The 18,309-nt window shown below is 37.0% G+C and overlaps 1 protein-coding gene across 1 annotated transcript; it reads left to right on the top strand.

Moving 5' to 3' along the window:
• The first annotated feature begins 4,901 nt into the window (after positions 1-4,901).
• Positions 4,902-10,801, top strand: LOC123241194 (olfactory receptor 52I2-like). Its single transcript, XM_044668897.1, has 2 exons — positions 4,902-4,920; positions 9,867-10,801. Exons 1-2 carry the CDS (start codon positions 4,902-4,904, stop codon positions 10,799-10,801), a joined length of 954 nt encoding a protein of 317 aa, XP_044524832.1.
• Positions 10,802-18,309: the final 7,508 nt, after the last annotated feature.

The raw sequence follows: 18,309 nt of genomic DNA, 5'->3' as shown, positions 1-18,309 counted from the left end.
GTGGATGAAACCAGAATGCTCTTAGGAAGGCAGAGTCCAGCTTAGGCTCCTAATTACCCAAGGACCCCTTTCACTAGAGGACAATTATTATTTGGATCTTAATTTCACTGTCAACAAGAAAATCCTTGAACTTGGGAAGATTAGAACCAAAATGGCTAACTGTTAGCAGATTTCCAAGAAAAGTAAAATGATAAAGAGCGATCGGGTACAAATTTGTTGATTTCGGGTCCCTAGGATGAGCTGAATGATATCATTAGGGACTGAAATAATTCCTAGAAATAACTTTTGTCCCAATGTCAGGGATTAGGGAGATTGCTGAATAGAAGAGAGGTTCTGAAGGAGTGAATCAAGGCCAATGTGTTCTTTCTTTCAAAAAAAGGAAAAAGAATGAAATATGAAAACTATAATCCTGTGAGTTTCACTTCAATTCCTGGAAAAATTCCAGTTTGTATTGTGTGAAAAGGGAGTCAGTGAACAGCTAGAAAAAAGCAGTTCTCAAAGTGTGATCTATGGAGCTCTGAGAGTTGCTGAGATCTTTGCATTATCAAAATGATATTCATATTATTTTGATAAAGGGGGCAGCTGGGTAGCTCAGTGGAGTGAGAGTCAGGCCTAGAGACAGGAGGTCCTAGGTTCAAACCCGGCCTCAGCCACTTCCCAGCTGTGTGACCCTGGGCAAGTCACTTGACCCCCATTGCCCACCCTTACCACTCTTCCACCTATGAGACAATACACCTAAGTAGAAGGGTTTAAAAAAAATGATATTCATATTAAAGCATTAAGATGCTATTTGCATATTAAAATATCCTTTCCTTTCCAACAATGTATATGTGGTACCAGATTTTCTTCATGTCCTTCAAAAATATAACACAAAATATTGAATTTTAGAATCATATATGAAAATCCAGTTATCTTCTGCCAAGTTAGACACTAGAGATATGTTGAAATATGTAAAACAATGCAATTCACCTCACTATTTTTGTTTGCTTTGGACAATCTTATTATTTTTATTCATAGACACTAACCTATAATGAATGGGTTTGTTAATGGTTTTAGTTCATCAGCATTTTTAACTTACCAGCTTAATTTCTAATATGGTGACCCTCATAAACAAAGACTCTTTGGAGTCCTCAATAATTTTTAAGAATGTAAAGCAATCCTGAGAAAAAAATATAGAGAAATATATGAGAACTGCAGATATAGACAAAAAAGGAGAAATCATAGTCTTTAGTAAAAGCAAATGGAATAACTATTTCTTCTTTTGATAGATCCTAAACAACTAGGTTACTTAGGCTTTTTTACTTGAAAGGCATTGATGAAAACATCGGTAAGAATCTAAAAAGATGGAATTTCATAGGGTTAAAGTTCATGCCTTACATTTGGATTTTTTTAAACTAGACTTCACAAATACAGAGTATCCCAAAAGTCTTAGTACAGTGATAAATGAGCTTAGGATTGAACTAAGACTTTTTTGACACCCAGTACAATATGGAGAGAGATATGGTTAGAATTTTCCTGAAAAAGAATCTGGGCACATTAATGAATTTCAGACTCAATGTGAGTTCAAAATATGCTGGTATCTGAAAAAGCTAATGTCCCCTTGGGCTACATTGAGAGAAATGTACATTCTGGGAAATATATAATTGATCATCCTGATTTTGTTCTTCCCTGGGTACAGAACATCTGGAGAAGTTTGTTCAGTTCTAAGCACTACATTAAAGGAATGAAACTGTATATGAGATTTTTTTACCTTATTATCCCTGCCAAACAAAGGCCCCTGCACATAGTAGGTGTATAAAAACTGTTAGTTAGACAACCACCTCACAAGGATGCTGTGGAGGTGATTACTTAGTGGACAGGATGTTACCTTAGATGATTTCATATGTATGTTCTAACTTTGATATTCTTTCCTATAAAGAACTTCAAGGAACTCACTGGTCTGGAGAAACAACAGAGGACGAGGTGTCTTGGTTTATAGGTTTAATAGTAGGAGAGAGGTCCCTGGAAAAAAGGATTGAGGAAAAGACACAAGCATATACTTTGACCATTATCACCTTCCTTTTTAAAACTCAGGTGATCTCTCTACTAAGAGATCAAGTTCAGTTGAAAATATGCCTGGGAGGGTCTCTAGTGAGCCTGTCTAGGGTCCAGAGACCCTAAGTGGGCAAGAAGGCATTCCCTAATCAATAAAGAGCAATCTAAGTTCTTGAAGAAGGAAAAGTCCCTAAATGAATGGGGGAAGGGGCAGAAGTGACCCCTGGCAGAGATGGGGAGAATACCCAGGTATTCTATCTGCCCCTGGGGATGATGAGTGCTGGTGACTAGATAAGGGAGAGATATCCTTGAGCCATATGTCTGAGATCCAGAGCCCCTGGGCTAGAAAAGGGGAGATGTTCTGGATCTGACTATCTGAAACCTTGAGATTCTCCCTGTCTGAGAGCCTGAGCTTCTGAACTCTTGAGCAGAGAAAATTAATTTTGTCCCATGTCTTCAGAGAGACACCTATCTTAAATTCTATCCTTCACACCCCAGGACTTACCTGTCCTTAGGAAGTCTCCAGGTCCTCCTTTTTCTGAAAGGGCAAAAGGAACATCTGAACTGCCCCCTCTTTGGGTGAGGAGGATTTATAACCCAGGCTCCTCCTTGTTCTGGAAACTTGCAGTCCTAGAGTTCCCTTAGGAGACTATCATCTTCTCTGCAATCACCAGCCTGAGCTGGTAAGCTGTAGAGAATGGGATATGAGGGGAAGCAGATAGTAGAGGAGAAAAGATACTGGCTGTGGAGCCAGAGGTCCTTGATTTTATTGCAACCTTAGATTATACCACTACCCAGGGAGATCAGCCTAGAGAAGATACTTTCCCTTTCTAGGCTCATTTCCTCTCCTTTAAAATGAGGATCAAACTATTCTGGCTACTCACCTCACATGGTTGCTAAGATAAAGGTGCTTTGTCAATCTAAAGCACTGTAAAAACGCGAGTAGTCATTCTCATCCTGAGACAAACAACATTACCTATCTCCTCATAGATCCATAGGCAAAGAGGCAGAACCTCAGAATCCACTGAGACCACCCACTTCCTTTGATAGATGAGAAAATCAGAATCCAGAGAGAGAGATTAAATAAATTGTCCTAGGTCTCAGAGACAGTGTCTTTAGGCAGCCTAGATCCTCTGATTACAAGGCCAACACTTTTTCAACGATTAATACTAGAAGTAGAAGCAGAAGTGTAACTAGAAATTCTGGACTTCAAGTTGATTAATTTGGGATGGAGAAGAGATAGAAACACTGTAGATAGTGGCATCCCTGGGTAGAAACCCTTGTAAGTTAAGTTTTGCAAAGATTTACAAGAAGCCATGCCTTTGGCCAGGATTTCCAGTTGGACACTTGGAATCTTGGGGGATTCCTGATGCCATGCTAGGGCATGAGACCAATTGTTTGTTGGCCTGTGCCCTATATAAGGGAGAGAGAGAAGGGACTCATTCTGGAACTGGGGATCCAGGGTGGTTGGAGTCAAACCTTTCTCTCTAAAATTGATTGGTCTAGCCAAGTATCAACCAGCATACCTAAAAGTTACAGGATTACTATTGAACTTTAGGGTCAATTATCAGCATCCATAAAATTATTATCGAAGATTTATCCACCTAAATATCTTCATTCAAGCTTCAATTTAATTCATCTAGAGGCAGGCAGTGTCCACCAAAGCAGACCAAATAAGGCCAGTGGGACTTTCTAGAACAGCTCAGCTATCAACCTTCTAAAGCTGTTAAATTATGTACTTTGAGTGATATTCATTGACCCTACTAGATTGTAGTTTGTTTCTCTATCCAAGTCTTCTAATGCAAGTAAGCATGGAATAGATTCCTGAAGCAGTGATGATGACTTGATTCTTTGATCTGGCTCATGCAAATCCATGCCATGACCAGTCCTTTCTCCATTAAAGTCTTGTAGTCTCATGTCCATACATGCTTGCAATGGACATAAGTTTTGACTAATTTTCCTGCATTTATCTGTTTTCCCATAGACTCTTTCATTTCAAGAATGTCTCTTTTCATTTGACTGTCTTCTGTAGTCTCATCCCCAGTAATTCCTAGTAGCAAAATTTGAACATCTTTGGTACCAAGTCCTTTATTTCTCTTTTCACTCAGCAGTCTTTCTTTATCTATCTTTTCTCCTTTTGGCACTGGTGTTAATTCATCTATGGTTCATATTGAAGCCTTCAGCCTTGCTCCTTGCAATATATAATGTTCCATTTTTGCTAAGCTAGGTGTTTCTGTATTCATGCAGTGATGGTCATAGCACTTGTTATGTTCACTTGTGTTGGTATTTCTATTATTTTGCCATTTGTTGTTAGCTATCCTTCTGCTATTGTTGTTGTTAGCATATGTAGGGGGCTTATTAAAATTGATTTGTGCCTTGTACCTACATGTCTTTACTAGATGACCCATCTGACCACACAAAAAAACATTTGTTGTTGTTGTTGTTGTTGTTGTTGTTGTTGTTGTTGTTGTTGTAGTAGTAGTAGTAGTAGTAGTAGTAGTATCTAGACCTGCTCTGGAACTTCTGAGTTTGCAAAGCAAGTTTTTTATTTCTTCAACATCTTTTTGCTTCTTTGCCTCCTTTAATTGTCTCTTCAACTCAGCTATTACAGAATCCTTATCACTGTCAGTAGATTTGGATGGTTTAATGTCCTTAGAATCATGCACATAAGAAACTGTCTGTCTCATGTCCTCAGTGGATAGTTGTTCCCATTTTGGACAATGCAGATGAAAGTATGTTTGGATAGGGACAGCACAACCCTTCACAAACTGCCTCCTTATGTGCTGAACTGTGTCTTCCGATTGAACATCATGTAACCCGAGCATTGTTTCAGCAGCTTCCATGAGTTGGTCAAGGTATAAAGTAGGATGTTCATCAACCCCTTGTGTAAGTTTCTCAAATTTAGACCATTGATTAGGGTATTTGGCATGTAATCTCATTGCCTCTATCAAATTGTCCTGACAATGGAGCAGATAGTTCATATTTGCTGGAGAACTATTCAGTTGGCCACGAAGTAAGATTGGGATTTGTTCTGGTCTCTGTGATAAATTTATCTTTTTTATTTGGGGAATAGAATTCAGCTAAAAGAAATTCCGTGTCTTCAAATGATGGAGTATAAAGTTTCCAAGCTCTTTTTAGTTCTTTTATATTTTTCCGTGGATAGATATAGAATTTTGGAAATATTCTCCTGAGGATCTCTAAATCATTTCCATTGAAAGGCTTGTACCCCTTTACATGCAGAATTCCAGCATCATTTTGATAAACTGTCCAATCACAAACAGGTAGTATAGTTACTGCAGCTTCAGCCCCTTTTTCATTCTTCCAAGCTACATCATTGCTCTCTTCCTTAGCTTTATCTGGATTTTCTTTAGTTGGTTCCTTTTGCTCACTATCAGTTATCTCCAACTGCATGATTGTTTTTGCATCTAGATCTTGACCCTCTCTCAGCTTTCTATTAATTTCACCTAGTTCACGAATTTGTTCTTTTAAGGCTGAAATGATCTGCTGGGTATCAGTAGGAGTTCCTTGGAGATGGCTTATGATCGTTCTAATTGCCCAAATTCCTTGACAGAGTGACACTATCATTGCCCCTACTGTATGTAGGTATGCTATTATGTCTGCCATGGCTATAGCAAACCATTTATAGTTATCATAGAATTCAACCAAACCCAATAAATAAGTTGGAATAATAATAAGCCAAAGTCTGCATGCAACCACCCATACTGTGTAAAACATTATAGAACTACTAAGGAATATGAAAATCATCCTCCAAATTTCCATTTTGATGTTGTCCTATAAGAAGATGGTTCAAACTAAGCTGGCTATGCCAAAAACTGTTATGATCATTACACCCTGGACACCAAGAGACTGAAGAGGCCAATCTAAAGAAGGAAGAGAGAGAGAATAGGGTTGACAGCCACTATGGAAGAAACATGCCACCTGGCAACTTATTTTAAATATTCTTTCTTACTGCCTAGGTGGTAAGCTCAGTTGTTTCCAAAAAAATACAAGTGCTTTAAGTGTCCTCTAAATTTTGTTGTCCTGGGACAATTTCCTGATGGCTCCCACCTTAGTTCTAGCTTTGATCAGACAATCTGGGTTAGAATTCTCATTTTGACACTTTAATGACTATGTAAGCTTTGTGAAGTCAATAGCAGCCTTCTGAATTCAACAATTATTTTAAGCATCTGTATATGCCAAGTACAGTAAAAGGCACTATAAAATTTTAAGTGGTTACTGACTTCGAAGAGCCTACTCCTACTGGAAAAAAACATAAAAAATGCAGTAATTTTTTGGGAAAATACTAACAACTACAAGGATCAGAAAAGGTGTCTTCTAACAAATAACACTTCTAACTAAGGCAGAATTTTGTGTAGTGTAATGAAAACATTCCAACAATGGTGAACACCAAGAAAGGAGATAGAAAGTTGTGTAAAAAAGAAACAAATAAGACAACATGGATGTAACTTGAGAGTGTATGAGGGGAAAGAATATTAAGTTATTCTGAGAATATAGGCCAAAACTGGTATTGAAGGGCTTTGAATGATAAACATAGTGGTTTGTATTTTAATAGTTATTCCTTCCACATCAAAGGATGTAGGGATGCTGGGCCCTTGAAATCTAGAAAACCTAGGTAAATTTTTTTGGTTTGTCTTTCATAAAGGAAAAGTATGAATTTTTTCTGTTTTTAAACTTCATTCAATTTTCCTCCAATTACATGTAATACATTTCCAAACTTTTTAAAAGAATTTTGGGTCTCAAATTCTCTCCTTTCCTCTCCCACCTTCTCCTGCTGAAATGGCAAGGAATCTCAGATAGATTTTACATGTATAATCATGTCAAATATTTTTTCAAAAGAATCTTTTTGTGAAAGGAACTCAAGCAAAAAAAAATTTTTAAGAAAGTGAAAAAAGTTTGCTTTCATCTGCATTCAGACTCCATCAGTTCTTCCTCTGGAAACAAATGGCATTTTTATCATAAGTCCTTTGGGATTATTTTGGATAATTGTATTGCTGAGAATAACTAAGTTATTCACAGTTGTTTACTGTACATTGTTCCTGTTACTATGTACAATGTTCTCCTGGTTCTGCTTATTTCACTCTACTTCAGTTCACGTAAATTTTCCAGGTTTTAAAATGAGGGTATGCACTTGATTTGGGGAATGGCTGAACAAATTGTGGTATATTCTGGTGATGGAATACTATTGTGCTCAAAGGAATAATAAACTGGAGGAATTCCATGTGAACTGGAAAGACCTCCAGGAATTAATGCACAGTGAAAGGAGCAGAGCCTGAAGAACATTGTAAACAGAAACTGATACACTGTGGTAAAATCAAATGTAATGGACTTCTGTACTAGCAGCAATGCAATGATCCAGGACAATTCTGAGGGACTTACAGAAGAGAATGCTACCCACCTTCAGAGGAAGAACTACAGGAGAGGAAACACAGAAGAAAAACAACTACTTGAACACATGGGTTGATACAAACATGATTGGGGATATAGATCCAAAATGACCACACCAATGCAACTATCAATAATGTGGAAATGGGTCTTCATAGATGACACATGTTAAAACCAGTGGAAATGTGCATCGGCTATGGGGGTGGGGGTGTCGTGAGGTGAAGGGGAAAGTAAGAACATGAATCAGGTAACCATGATAGTTTTCTAAAAAATAAAAATTTTTTAAAGGCAAAAAAAATAATAAAATAACTGTGAGGTACATCCTCATATCTATCATATTACCTTTTATAACCAAGAAAGGAAAATGTCACATGATGGAGCCAAAAAGGCACTGCTGGGGATGATTTAACCATTCTAGAGAGGAATTTGAAACTATGTCCAAAGGGCTATAAAACCTTTTACCCTTTTATCCAGCACTACCATTACTCTATCTATTTTCCAAAGAAATAAAAAACAAAAAGGAAAAGGATCCATAAATACAAAAATATTCATAGAAGTTCTTTTTGTGGTGGCAAAGAACTGTAAAGTCAGGGGATGCTTATCAATTGGGGAATTGTATATGATTGTATTGTGCTATAAAAAATGATCAGCAGAATGATTTCTGAAAAATCTAGAAAAAATTGCAGTAAATGGTACAGAGTGAAGTAAGCAGAACCAGGAGAACATTTTGTACAATAATAGCAATATTATACAATGAATAACTGTGAATAACTTAGCTATTCTCAGAAATACAATGATCGCTATAGCATAATCTAAAAAGACCCATGATGAAAAATGCCATCTACCTCCAAAGAAAGAACTGATGGATTTTTGTGTCCAGACCAAAGCAATCTTTACTTCACTGTCTTTTTTGATTTTTTTGTTCAAATTTTCTTCCACAAGAAGACTAATATGTAGAAATGTTTTGCATGATTGCATACTTAAAATCCATACCAGATTGCTCATTATCTCATTTAGGGGGAAGGGTACAGATGGGGAAAGAGATAGAAAATTTGATATTCAATATTATTTAAAAAGTTAAAAAATAATTTTATTAATTCAGAAAAATAAAGCATAATCAAATAAAAACAAAATAAACTGAAAAATAATAAATAAATCTGGAAAACCAAAATGAAATAGAAAAATAATGCAAAACTTTACCCACAAGGCTATCTTCCATTTGGGAGACAACCAGTTATTAGTATTACTTTTTAATACACATGGGTAGCTCAAGGAACCTGAAAGTTTTCATCTCGGAATAAAGGAAATGAATTGTGAAAATGCTTTTTTCTCTTTCATGGAACTATGAAGATACACTTCCTTTGAATGCATACTTAAGATTTCCTTCATTTATAAGTCTCTTAGGAGAAGTAATTTTGTTTTGTGGTTAAAAGCTGAGTTCAAATTTTTCACTTGATTCTTACCATTTAAATAATTTTTTATCTCTGTATGTCCTAGCCAACTCTGTCAGTCTAAAAGTTATAGACACATTGTGTATCTACATTAATGTTCATATTAATGAAACCCTGGAGTTTTCCTCTATCCTACCAATTGAACCCTTACCCCACAAAACAATAAGAAATTCTTGCATTGGATACCAATTATTTCTAATCCTGATGAAAAGAAATTCACTCAGCATTTCCTCATTTCCATCTTTTATCTTCTTATTTATTGATTACTGTTTTCTACACCTGCACATATTCTCTCTGATGTGCATATTCCTTTATTCATTTATTTATTTACATTTCAGTTGTAGATTTTCTTGGTAGAGAAACATAGTAAGACTTGAATATTAGAAATGAAAACGATTGTTTTATGTGGAAGCCAAATGCAATGCAAAGTGAAAAAAAGAAAACAACTAAGTCTTAAAGGATGCCTCAGAAAAACCAGACAAAATAAACTACTTGATTTATTTTATAGATAAAACCTACATGTACTATTAAAGAAGACAAAGGAGTTTATGACTTAGGTCACAACCATTCAAAGTCAAGCGCTATATTTCACAGTGCTTGGAAGCCTTCCACCAGGATTTGTGGATATAATTGACTATTTTCTTTAATAAATGCTTTTGTAATAGGGGGTTAGACAATGATAGTCAAATCCTTAAAGCATCCTGGTGTTGCTTTAGAAATTGTATTCCTTTCCTGGTTTATTCCAACACATCATGAGTGATTGAATATTTGGTATTATGATGATAAAGAGTATTTGTGTAATGAAGATTTAGACTTGATCATCTACTTCCCTTCATATTATAAGATTCTGTTATCTTATTGTCCATTGTGAGTCATAATATCCAAAGGACCTAGGATCTATAACAGTGATACCCACAGTGGGCAGCATCACCCCTTGGTGGGTGCTGCAGTGATTCAGGGGAGAGGTGATGGCCACAGGTGCATTTATCTTTCCTATTAATTNGGTACACCCTTGGCTGGCAGCTCCACTGAGCTTCATGTATGCTGTGGCTCTTATAGGAAACACTCTGATTCTGACTGTGATCTGGGTTGACCCTACTCTTCATGAGCCCATGTACTATTTTCTGTGTGTTCTGGCAGCTGTTGACATCATCATGGCCACCTCTGTGGCTCCCAAGATGTTGAGCATCTTCTGGTCAGGTGATGGTGTCATCACATTCAGTGCCTGCTTTGCCCAGATGTATGTGGTTCATGCAGCCACAGCTGTTGAGACTGGGCTATTGCTTGCTATGGCCTTTGATCGCTATGTGGCCATCTGCAAACCTCTGCATTACCAGACCATCCTCACACCCAAGATGATGCTGGGGATAGGCACGGCTATCATGGTGAGAGCTTTTCTGTTCATGACTCCACTGAGCTGGATGGTGATCCAGCTGCCATTCTGGGGCTCTGACATGGTTCCCCATTCCTACTGTGAGCATATGGCTGTAGCCAAGTTGGCATGTGCTGATTACATGCCCAGCAGCCTTTATAGTCTGATTGGTTCCTCTATCATTGTGGGTTCTGACGTGTCCTTTATTGCCACCTCCTATAGCCTGATTCTGCAGGCAGTATTTAGACTTTCTTCTAGGAATGCCAGACTTAAGGCTCTCAGCACATGTGGCTCCCATGTAGGGGTCATGGTGCTCTACTATCTTCCTGGCATGATATCTCACTATGTGGAGTGGTTTGGGCAGGATGTGGTGCCTCTGTGCACCCAGGTGCTCCTTGCTGATTTTTATTTGATCATTCCACCCACTTTGAACCCTCTCATCTATGGCCTGAGAACCAAACAGATATTGGCTCGAGTGTTAGGTGTGTTAGGAATGGGTGGTGCATTATGTCAAGGTTCAAAATGTAGAAAGCATGTATGAGTGCTTAATTACTAGAAATTATAAGACCAAGATAGAGATGGGGGCTATAACTGTAATTCTGTTTCTATAAGCAACTCTGAGATAAGGGAATTTTCAGTTAGTCATATTGGCTCATATGTTCTCTTAACTTAAAGGTCTTAGCAAGTTTCCAGAAGTGTTGAGTGGTTTTATGATTTGTCCCAGGGTTACACAACTGGTATTTGTGAGAGGCAGACCTTAAACCCTGTAATTCTAGGCTTCAGTGTCAGTTCCACATCTAATATACAACACTGCTTATCTCTGTTACCAAGATTATGACTAGATGAATGGTGAAGTCACCTAAACTTAAAAATAAAAAAAAACTACATACTTAGTAACAACCACCATCATAAAAAACATTTAACTAACAAATTCCTAAAAAAAGATGAACTCCATATTGTTTTAAAAAATGTAAATTACATATTTGTGCTAATAAAAACATCTTCTCCTTTTGAGTTGCCTTTGTATTTGTTTTACTTAGATACTTTTTTCTCTTGTGGCTGTTATTTTAAGAATGTAAACATGGCATATATTATTCTTATTCTCTTTCCATCTCTCTGTACATCTTCGTTATTTTCCTTATCGTTCCAATGTTTGTTGTTTTGATAACATAATACAGTCCATTATATTCAAATATCACAGTCTATTTAGCCATTTCTCTCATTCATTGCATACATTTTATTTCATTTTTTGTCATAATAAACAAAGTTTTCCTGAATATTTTAATACACATATAGCTTTTTATTTTTTGTAGTGCAAATAGGATGCATATCAGCCCTGCAAAGCCTTGCTGCAGTGTCTCTGACAGTTGAGGAAGGGTTTAGAATCCTATTTGCACTACACTTTCTAATAAAGTCCTTAGGCCCTATCCCTACTAATAGGATCTCTTGGACAATGAGTTTGAACTACTTTGCAGGTCTTAATGTAGAATTCTAACTTATTTACTGAAAAAGAAAAATTCATAGCTTCTTTAGCATTTTAATATTAGGTCTGTTTCTCCATGTTCCTTTCAGTTTTTAATTTGATCACTTTAGTTCATCTTCTTCTCAGTTAACATGTATTACCAGGATCATATTTTGCTAGATTGGTTCTTAGATAGCAGATACAGTCTGTTGCCAGGGCCCTACTCTTTCCAAAACAAGTTTTTCTGGCTTGCTCCTACCCAGTGGAACTTTTATTCTAGTGTCACAACCCCTCAGGGATGCAGGATTACCTCCATAGTGTGATGTCAGCTTGCCTATCAGGCACATAGCTATTCTGGAGAATATATCCTGGTGTAGCTCCATGATGTCCTCCTCAGCAGTCTCTGTACCCTCCTCTGACATCTCCACTATTGCATTGTCTAGGCCAGTAATTCCCAAAGTGGGTGCCACTGCCCCCTGGTGGGTGCTGCAGTGATTCATGGGAGTGGTGATGGCCACAGGTGCATTTATCTTTCCTTATTAAAATTAATTAATTAATTAAAATTTAATTGCTATTAAAATTAAAAATTTATTTATTTAAAATGAATTGCTATTACAATTAAAAAAATTAATTTCCAGGGTCACTAAATAATATTTTTTTCTGGAAAGGGGGTGGTAGGCCAAAAAAAGTTTGGGAACCACTGGTCTAGGCCATGGAATGGAGGAAGGAAAAAAAGATGGATGAAAGAAGGGTGGGAGGGGAGAGAGAGAATGGCTATGAAAAAGTAGGGAAAGAAGAGAAGGGGAGAAGAGGCAGAAGGGAAGAGAGGAGAGGAGGAAAGGGGAGGAAGAAGGAAGTGAAAAGTTCCCAAAGGTGATTTGGGAAGGAGGCCAAATGAAACCAAATTAAAAATAAAAGTAAATGTTGGTGGGGATGTGTTAAAATAAGTAAACTAATGCATCCTTGGTGGAACAGTGAACTTAGCAGTCATTTTGGAGAGAAATCTGGAATTACACTCAAAGAGTCCTAAAACTATATATGCTTGTTGACTCAGCAATACTATTATTCAGTTTATTTCCTAAGATAATCAAGGAAAAAAGGAAAAGAAACGTGTTATAAAATATTTGTAGAGGCTCTTTTTGCTGTGACAAATGGAAGTTGAAGGGATGACCATTGATTGGGGAATGGCTGAATTAATCATGGTATATGACTGTAATGAAATTCTATTGTGCTGTAAGAAATGATAAACAAGATGTTCACAAAAAACCTGGAAAGGCTTATAAGTAGTTATATAAAATGAAGTGAGCAGAACCAGGAGAATGTTGTATATGATCACAACAAAAATGTATGATGATCATCTGTGAATAACTTAAATATTATCAACAAGACATGGATCCAGGACAACTTCAAGGGATTCATGATATAAAAAGATGCCCACCATCATAAAAGAAGCAGATGGAGTCTGGATGCAGATTGAAACATACCATTTTTCATTTTTATTTCCTCCATTTATTTTTCTAGTGTAAGCAATATGTGTCTTGTTTCAGAACATAATGAACATGGAAATATACATTATATGATCAATATGTATAACCTATGTCATATTATTTGTCTTTGGGGAGGGAGCAGGGTTGGGTGGGAGGGAGTGAACGTAGATTGCAAAATATCAGAAAATTTAATACTAAAAATTGTACTGATATGTAATCTTTAAAAAAATAAAAATCAAAAAAAGAAAAAAATGAGTCACTTCCTCAGAGAATTAAATGACTTATTTATCATTTCACAGTAAGTAAATTGGAGATCCAGGACTTGAATCCAGTTCTGATTCAAATTCCACTGCTTTTTCAATTATATTATGTTGCCTTATCATACGTTGATGTGGGTCATTCTAGAAGACTTTGAATATGAAATGTGAAGATAATGCTGTCATTATTATATTTTTTAACACTGGTATTTCACTAGAAGCCCATAGATGCTTTCTTACAGTTTATATGCTTGTACCTGTGCTGTCTATGGTGCTGAAGACTCTCCCTTAGTCTTTTGGCATTTCTCATTTAGTACTGCAGCAAACACTTGCATTTGTCCTCTTATCCTCAACTCTGGCAGCAGGACTAGCACACCATACATTGGCATTTTCAATTGTACCACTTGGCCTCTCCATCTTCATCTATATTTAAGGATTCTCTTTTCCATTTGAACTGCTATCAAGGCATTCTTCTTTCTAGAGACAAACACACCAGCCTATGTTTTGAGTTTTATATTTTATTGCAATTTCTGTATGAAACCATAGTTGTTCTTCTAGGACTGTGAATGTTTGTGGCAGCTGGAAGCATATTGTTCTTAAAATGTATAGAAAGCGGGGCAGCTGGGTAGCTCAGTGGATTGAGAGCCAGATCTAGAGACGGGAGGTCCTAGGTTCAAATCCGGCCTCAGACACTTCCCAGCTGTGTGACCCTGGGCAAGTCACATGACTCCCATTGCCTACCCTTACCACTCTTCCACCTATAAGTCAATACACAGAAGTTAAGGGTTTAAAAAATGTATAGAAAGTGATTCTCATTTACCTTATGATATAGATAGTACAAATATCATCATACACAATTTCCAAAGGAGGAAACTGGGGCCCCCAAAAGGCAACTTTTTTATTTTATTTTTTAAATTTAACTTTTATTCTGATGTTTCATCTCAAGTATAAGAAGTCAACATTCTTACACCAATCTTTAAAAGAAAACCATGCAAAACAATAAGAAATGTTTACAGCCTTTTGTTTCCTTAGTTTGCTTCTTTAAATGAGGTTGTTGTCAACAGAACACTTCTTGAAAAATTCCACATGGTTAGGCAACCCCCAAGCCTGGTCCATACAGATGGCTCCAAGATTAAGCATTCCAAGTTCTTATGTGTTACTGAGTATGGCACTTACTCACCTGTGGTTTACAAAAGGGGCAGAAAAGAGCTGAAAAAGGCAACCTTTTTAACTGCCACAGATGACTAGGGATAGAGAGAAAATTAAAAAAAAACATTTCCTTAAAATCCATAGTCAGACACCTTTCCAATATATCATCTTACTTCTCTTGCCTATCTGGAATGGTTATCTGTGTAGTAGTTATTCCATTGGGTAATTCCTGTGGAGTGGACCAGGTTGTCTCTGGAGACTCCTGGAGCTCCATGAGTTTCATATTATTTCTTTGTACCCCAAATTAACTCCTCAGGGCTCCCAGAACAGGTTGGAGCCAGCGTTATAAATCCACACCATCTGGTATATACTGGGGTTGGGAAGTTGGAGCAGCGGTATGCAGGGTATTACTTTAAGGGATATGACAAAACAGGTTTTCCTTGCTAAGGGTCTCAGGTCTCCTGATAGACTGACTGAGGAACCCATCACTTTCATTTCTCTTCCTCATTTTCCCTTTGCCTCTTTTAGTTGATTTTTGAAAATCCTTTTTGAGCTCTTCCAGAGCTTAAGACCAATGCATATGTCTTTGAATTTTTCTTTGATCTTGCTGCCTCCTTCTGGGCCTGTATTTTGTTCTTCTTTGTCTGCATAATAATTTTTTCTGGGTAGGTGTGTCTTTTTGTTTGCTCATTTTCCCAGCCCTTTCCTTGACTTTCACTTTATCTTAAAGGTGGGTTCTTTTTTTCATGGTAGAGGAGGCACTCTCTTAAATTCAGCTTTTTCTTTGCTGCTACTCTTAGCTCTAGTTTTGGGTTTTTACAAGTTTCAGTTCTTCCAAGGTTGCATCATGGGCACTGAGGCACTCCCACTGCTGATTCACTTTTTCCCAGAGACTGCTGATGGCTTGCAAGGCTCAGGGAACTGTGAGATATCTTGTGCTGGGGCTCAGGGCCTTGTCTCAGGCTTGGTCAAGGGTTTGGGGCCTCCCTTTGGGCTTGAACCAGCTAAGCACACGTCTGACTTCCTTGTGCTGGGGCATGGGATTTCAGCTTGGTTTTACTCTGAGCTTACACCAAACAGCCATGCTGAAGACTGCCTTGCACTAGGGCTTGGAACTTCAAAGGGTGGATATGGGGTGTTCTTCTTTTGGCTTAGGCAGGGTCTTGAGGTTTTGAAGTTGGCTTGAGACCAGGTTCAAGATGTGGAATAGTAGATGTAAGATGGGGTGAGGCTTGCTGTTAGCTTTCATAGGTATTCCTTAGTGATCCCTTGCTGCAGGCTGTGTGGCCTTACTGTAGACTTGCACTCTTTACTCAACCTAGTAAAACGGACCCTCTCTGCCTGCTTTTCAAGTTGTTTTCTGATGGAAACTTACTTTACTCTAACCGCTTATAGGTTCTGTCACTCCATTATTTGTTTTGAAACATTATTTTAAGGTTGATAGGAGAGAATTCTCAGAGAGGTTTGAACCTTCCCTGCCTCTACTGAGCCATCTTGGCTCCCAAAAGAATATAAACATTTAGGTAACTTTCTGGGCATAGTTCCAAATTGTTTTCTAGAATGACTGGACCAAATCCCAGCTCCACCAAAAGTGTACTGGCATATCTATCTCTCCAAACCCCTTCAACTTTTATTATTTTACTCTTTGGTCATCTTTGTGAATCTGAAAGGTATGAGGCAGGACCTGGAAATTGCATTAATTTTCATTTTTCTAATGCTTAGTGCTTTATGGTATTTCCCCACTCATTAAAAATTTAAAAAAAATTTTTCTAACTACATGTAAACAGAATTTTTAAAAAGTCATTAAAAAATTTGACCTCCAAATTCTTTACCTCTCTGTCTCCTTTTACTCTTTTTTTTGAGAAGGCAAGCAATTTGACATAGATTATACTTGTGCAGTTGTGCAAAATGTATTGTGAAAGAAAACAGACCAAAAAAACCCCCTAAGAAAATTAAAGTTTAAAAAGTATGCTTTGATCCATATTCAGACTCCATTGGTTCTTTCTCTACAAGTGGAACTCATTTTTTAAAATCAGAAATGCTTCAGAATTCAATTTCTTCTACTCTTTTTTCATTTTCACTGTGCATTTTCATTTTCAAGCTTTTCAATAATTTTTTCCCCATAATTATTGTTAGCATCTTCCTTTGAATTTTTTTGACTCAATTCATAATATTATCATTATGGTTTAAGTATGCCATTTTCCATAGGAGAAACAAACAGTTTGATCTTATTAAGTCCTTTATAATTGGTCTTTCATGTTATTTTATGCTGCTTCTCATTTTTTTTAGATAAAAATTGCCATTCAATTCTGGTCTTTTCCTTCAATGATATTTGAAAGTCTTTCATTTTGTTAAATGACCATTTCCCTCCTTGTAATTACTCAGTTTTTCTGGGTAGGTTATTTTTGGTTATAAACTCAGCTCCTTTGTTCTTTGAAAGATTGTATTCTCTGCCCTTCATCTTTTTAAAATGTAGAAGCTGCTGAACCTTGTCTTAACCTGATGTTCCACAGTATTTAAACTGTTTCTTTCTAGTCGCTTGCAGTATTTTCTCCTTAATCTGGGAGTTAAAAATTTAGCTATAATGTTCCTGTGAGTTTTCTTGTTGGGATCTCTTAAAGGTGGTAATCAATAAATTCTTTTTAAGTTCTACTTTGAATTCTAAAAACTTCAGAGCAATTTTCTTTAATAATTCCGTTAATTTTACTGTTTAAACTCTTTTTTTTGATCATAACTTTAAGGTAGTCCAAGAAAATTTCCAGGAGTAGAACCCAACTTTCCTGGAACAAAAGAAAAGCCTAGACATCATATTACAAGAAATTATCCAAGAAACTTTCCATGATATTCTTGAACAAGAGGGCAAAATAGAAACTGAAAGAATCTACAGATAACCCCCTACATAAGATTCCCCCAAAACAACTCTCAGGAATGTTATAGCCAAATTCAAGAGCTCTCAGGCCAAGGAGAAAATAATGCAAGTGGCCATAAAAAACACTTTAGATATCAGGGAACCTCAGTCAGGATTATACAGGACCTGGCGGCTTCCACACTAAAGGACCACATGGCTTGGAATATGATATTCAGGAATCACCTACTCATCAAAACTGATTATATACTTTTAGCAGAAAGTATGGGCATTTAATAAAACAGAAGATGTCCAAGCATTCCTAATGAGAGGAAAGATCTCCATGCAAAGATGCCATGCAAAGAAGCATAGAATTTATAGTGGTAGACTCAATTTTTCAGAATAAGAAGTCCAATTATTCCCAGAGTCCTGTCTAGGGCACTAAAATTGAGGAATTTCTAATGGGTAACTGCCCTTGGAAAAATGGGATGGACCATAAATCCTCAAGGTTCTCAGTAGAGAGGAGATGACATCTTGAGCTAGTGCTAAAAAAATTAATTAAATTACTAAGGTTCATGTGAATATATTCAGCCAGTCCACCTTGACCAAGATGAAAGAGTAATATGATTTTTCTAAACTTTCCCAACCATTGCTTAAGCTTCATTATTGGTTAGTTTCCCCTTCTGAGGCATCCTAAGTGTTTGTTCTACTCTGATTCCATTGGGAGCTGGGTGTCACAAGGAATGATTTATTCTAGCCTTAGATATGATATGACCCAATATTTGGAGAAGAGTAATGTATAAAGAACCCTATGTCCACTGAAAGGATAGAATTCAATTTGTTTGTGAG

Source organism: Gracilinanus agilis, chromosome 3 (assembly GCF_016433145.1).
Source record: "Gracilinanus agilis isolate LMUSP501 chromosome 3, AgileGrace, whole genome shotgun sequence".
NCBI classification, from domain to species: Eukaryota; Metazoa; Chordata; class Mammalia; order Didelphimorphia; family Didelphidae; genus Gracilinanus; species Gracilinanus agilis.
Note: the sequence above shows the minus strand (reverse complement) of the source record. Positions and strands in the feature narration are given on the sequence as shown.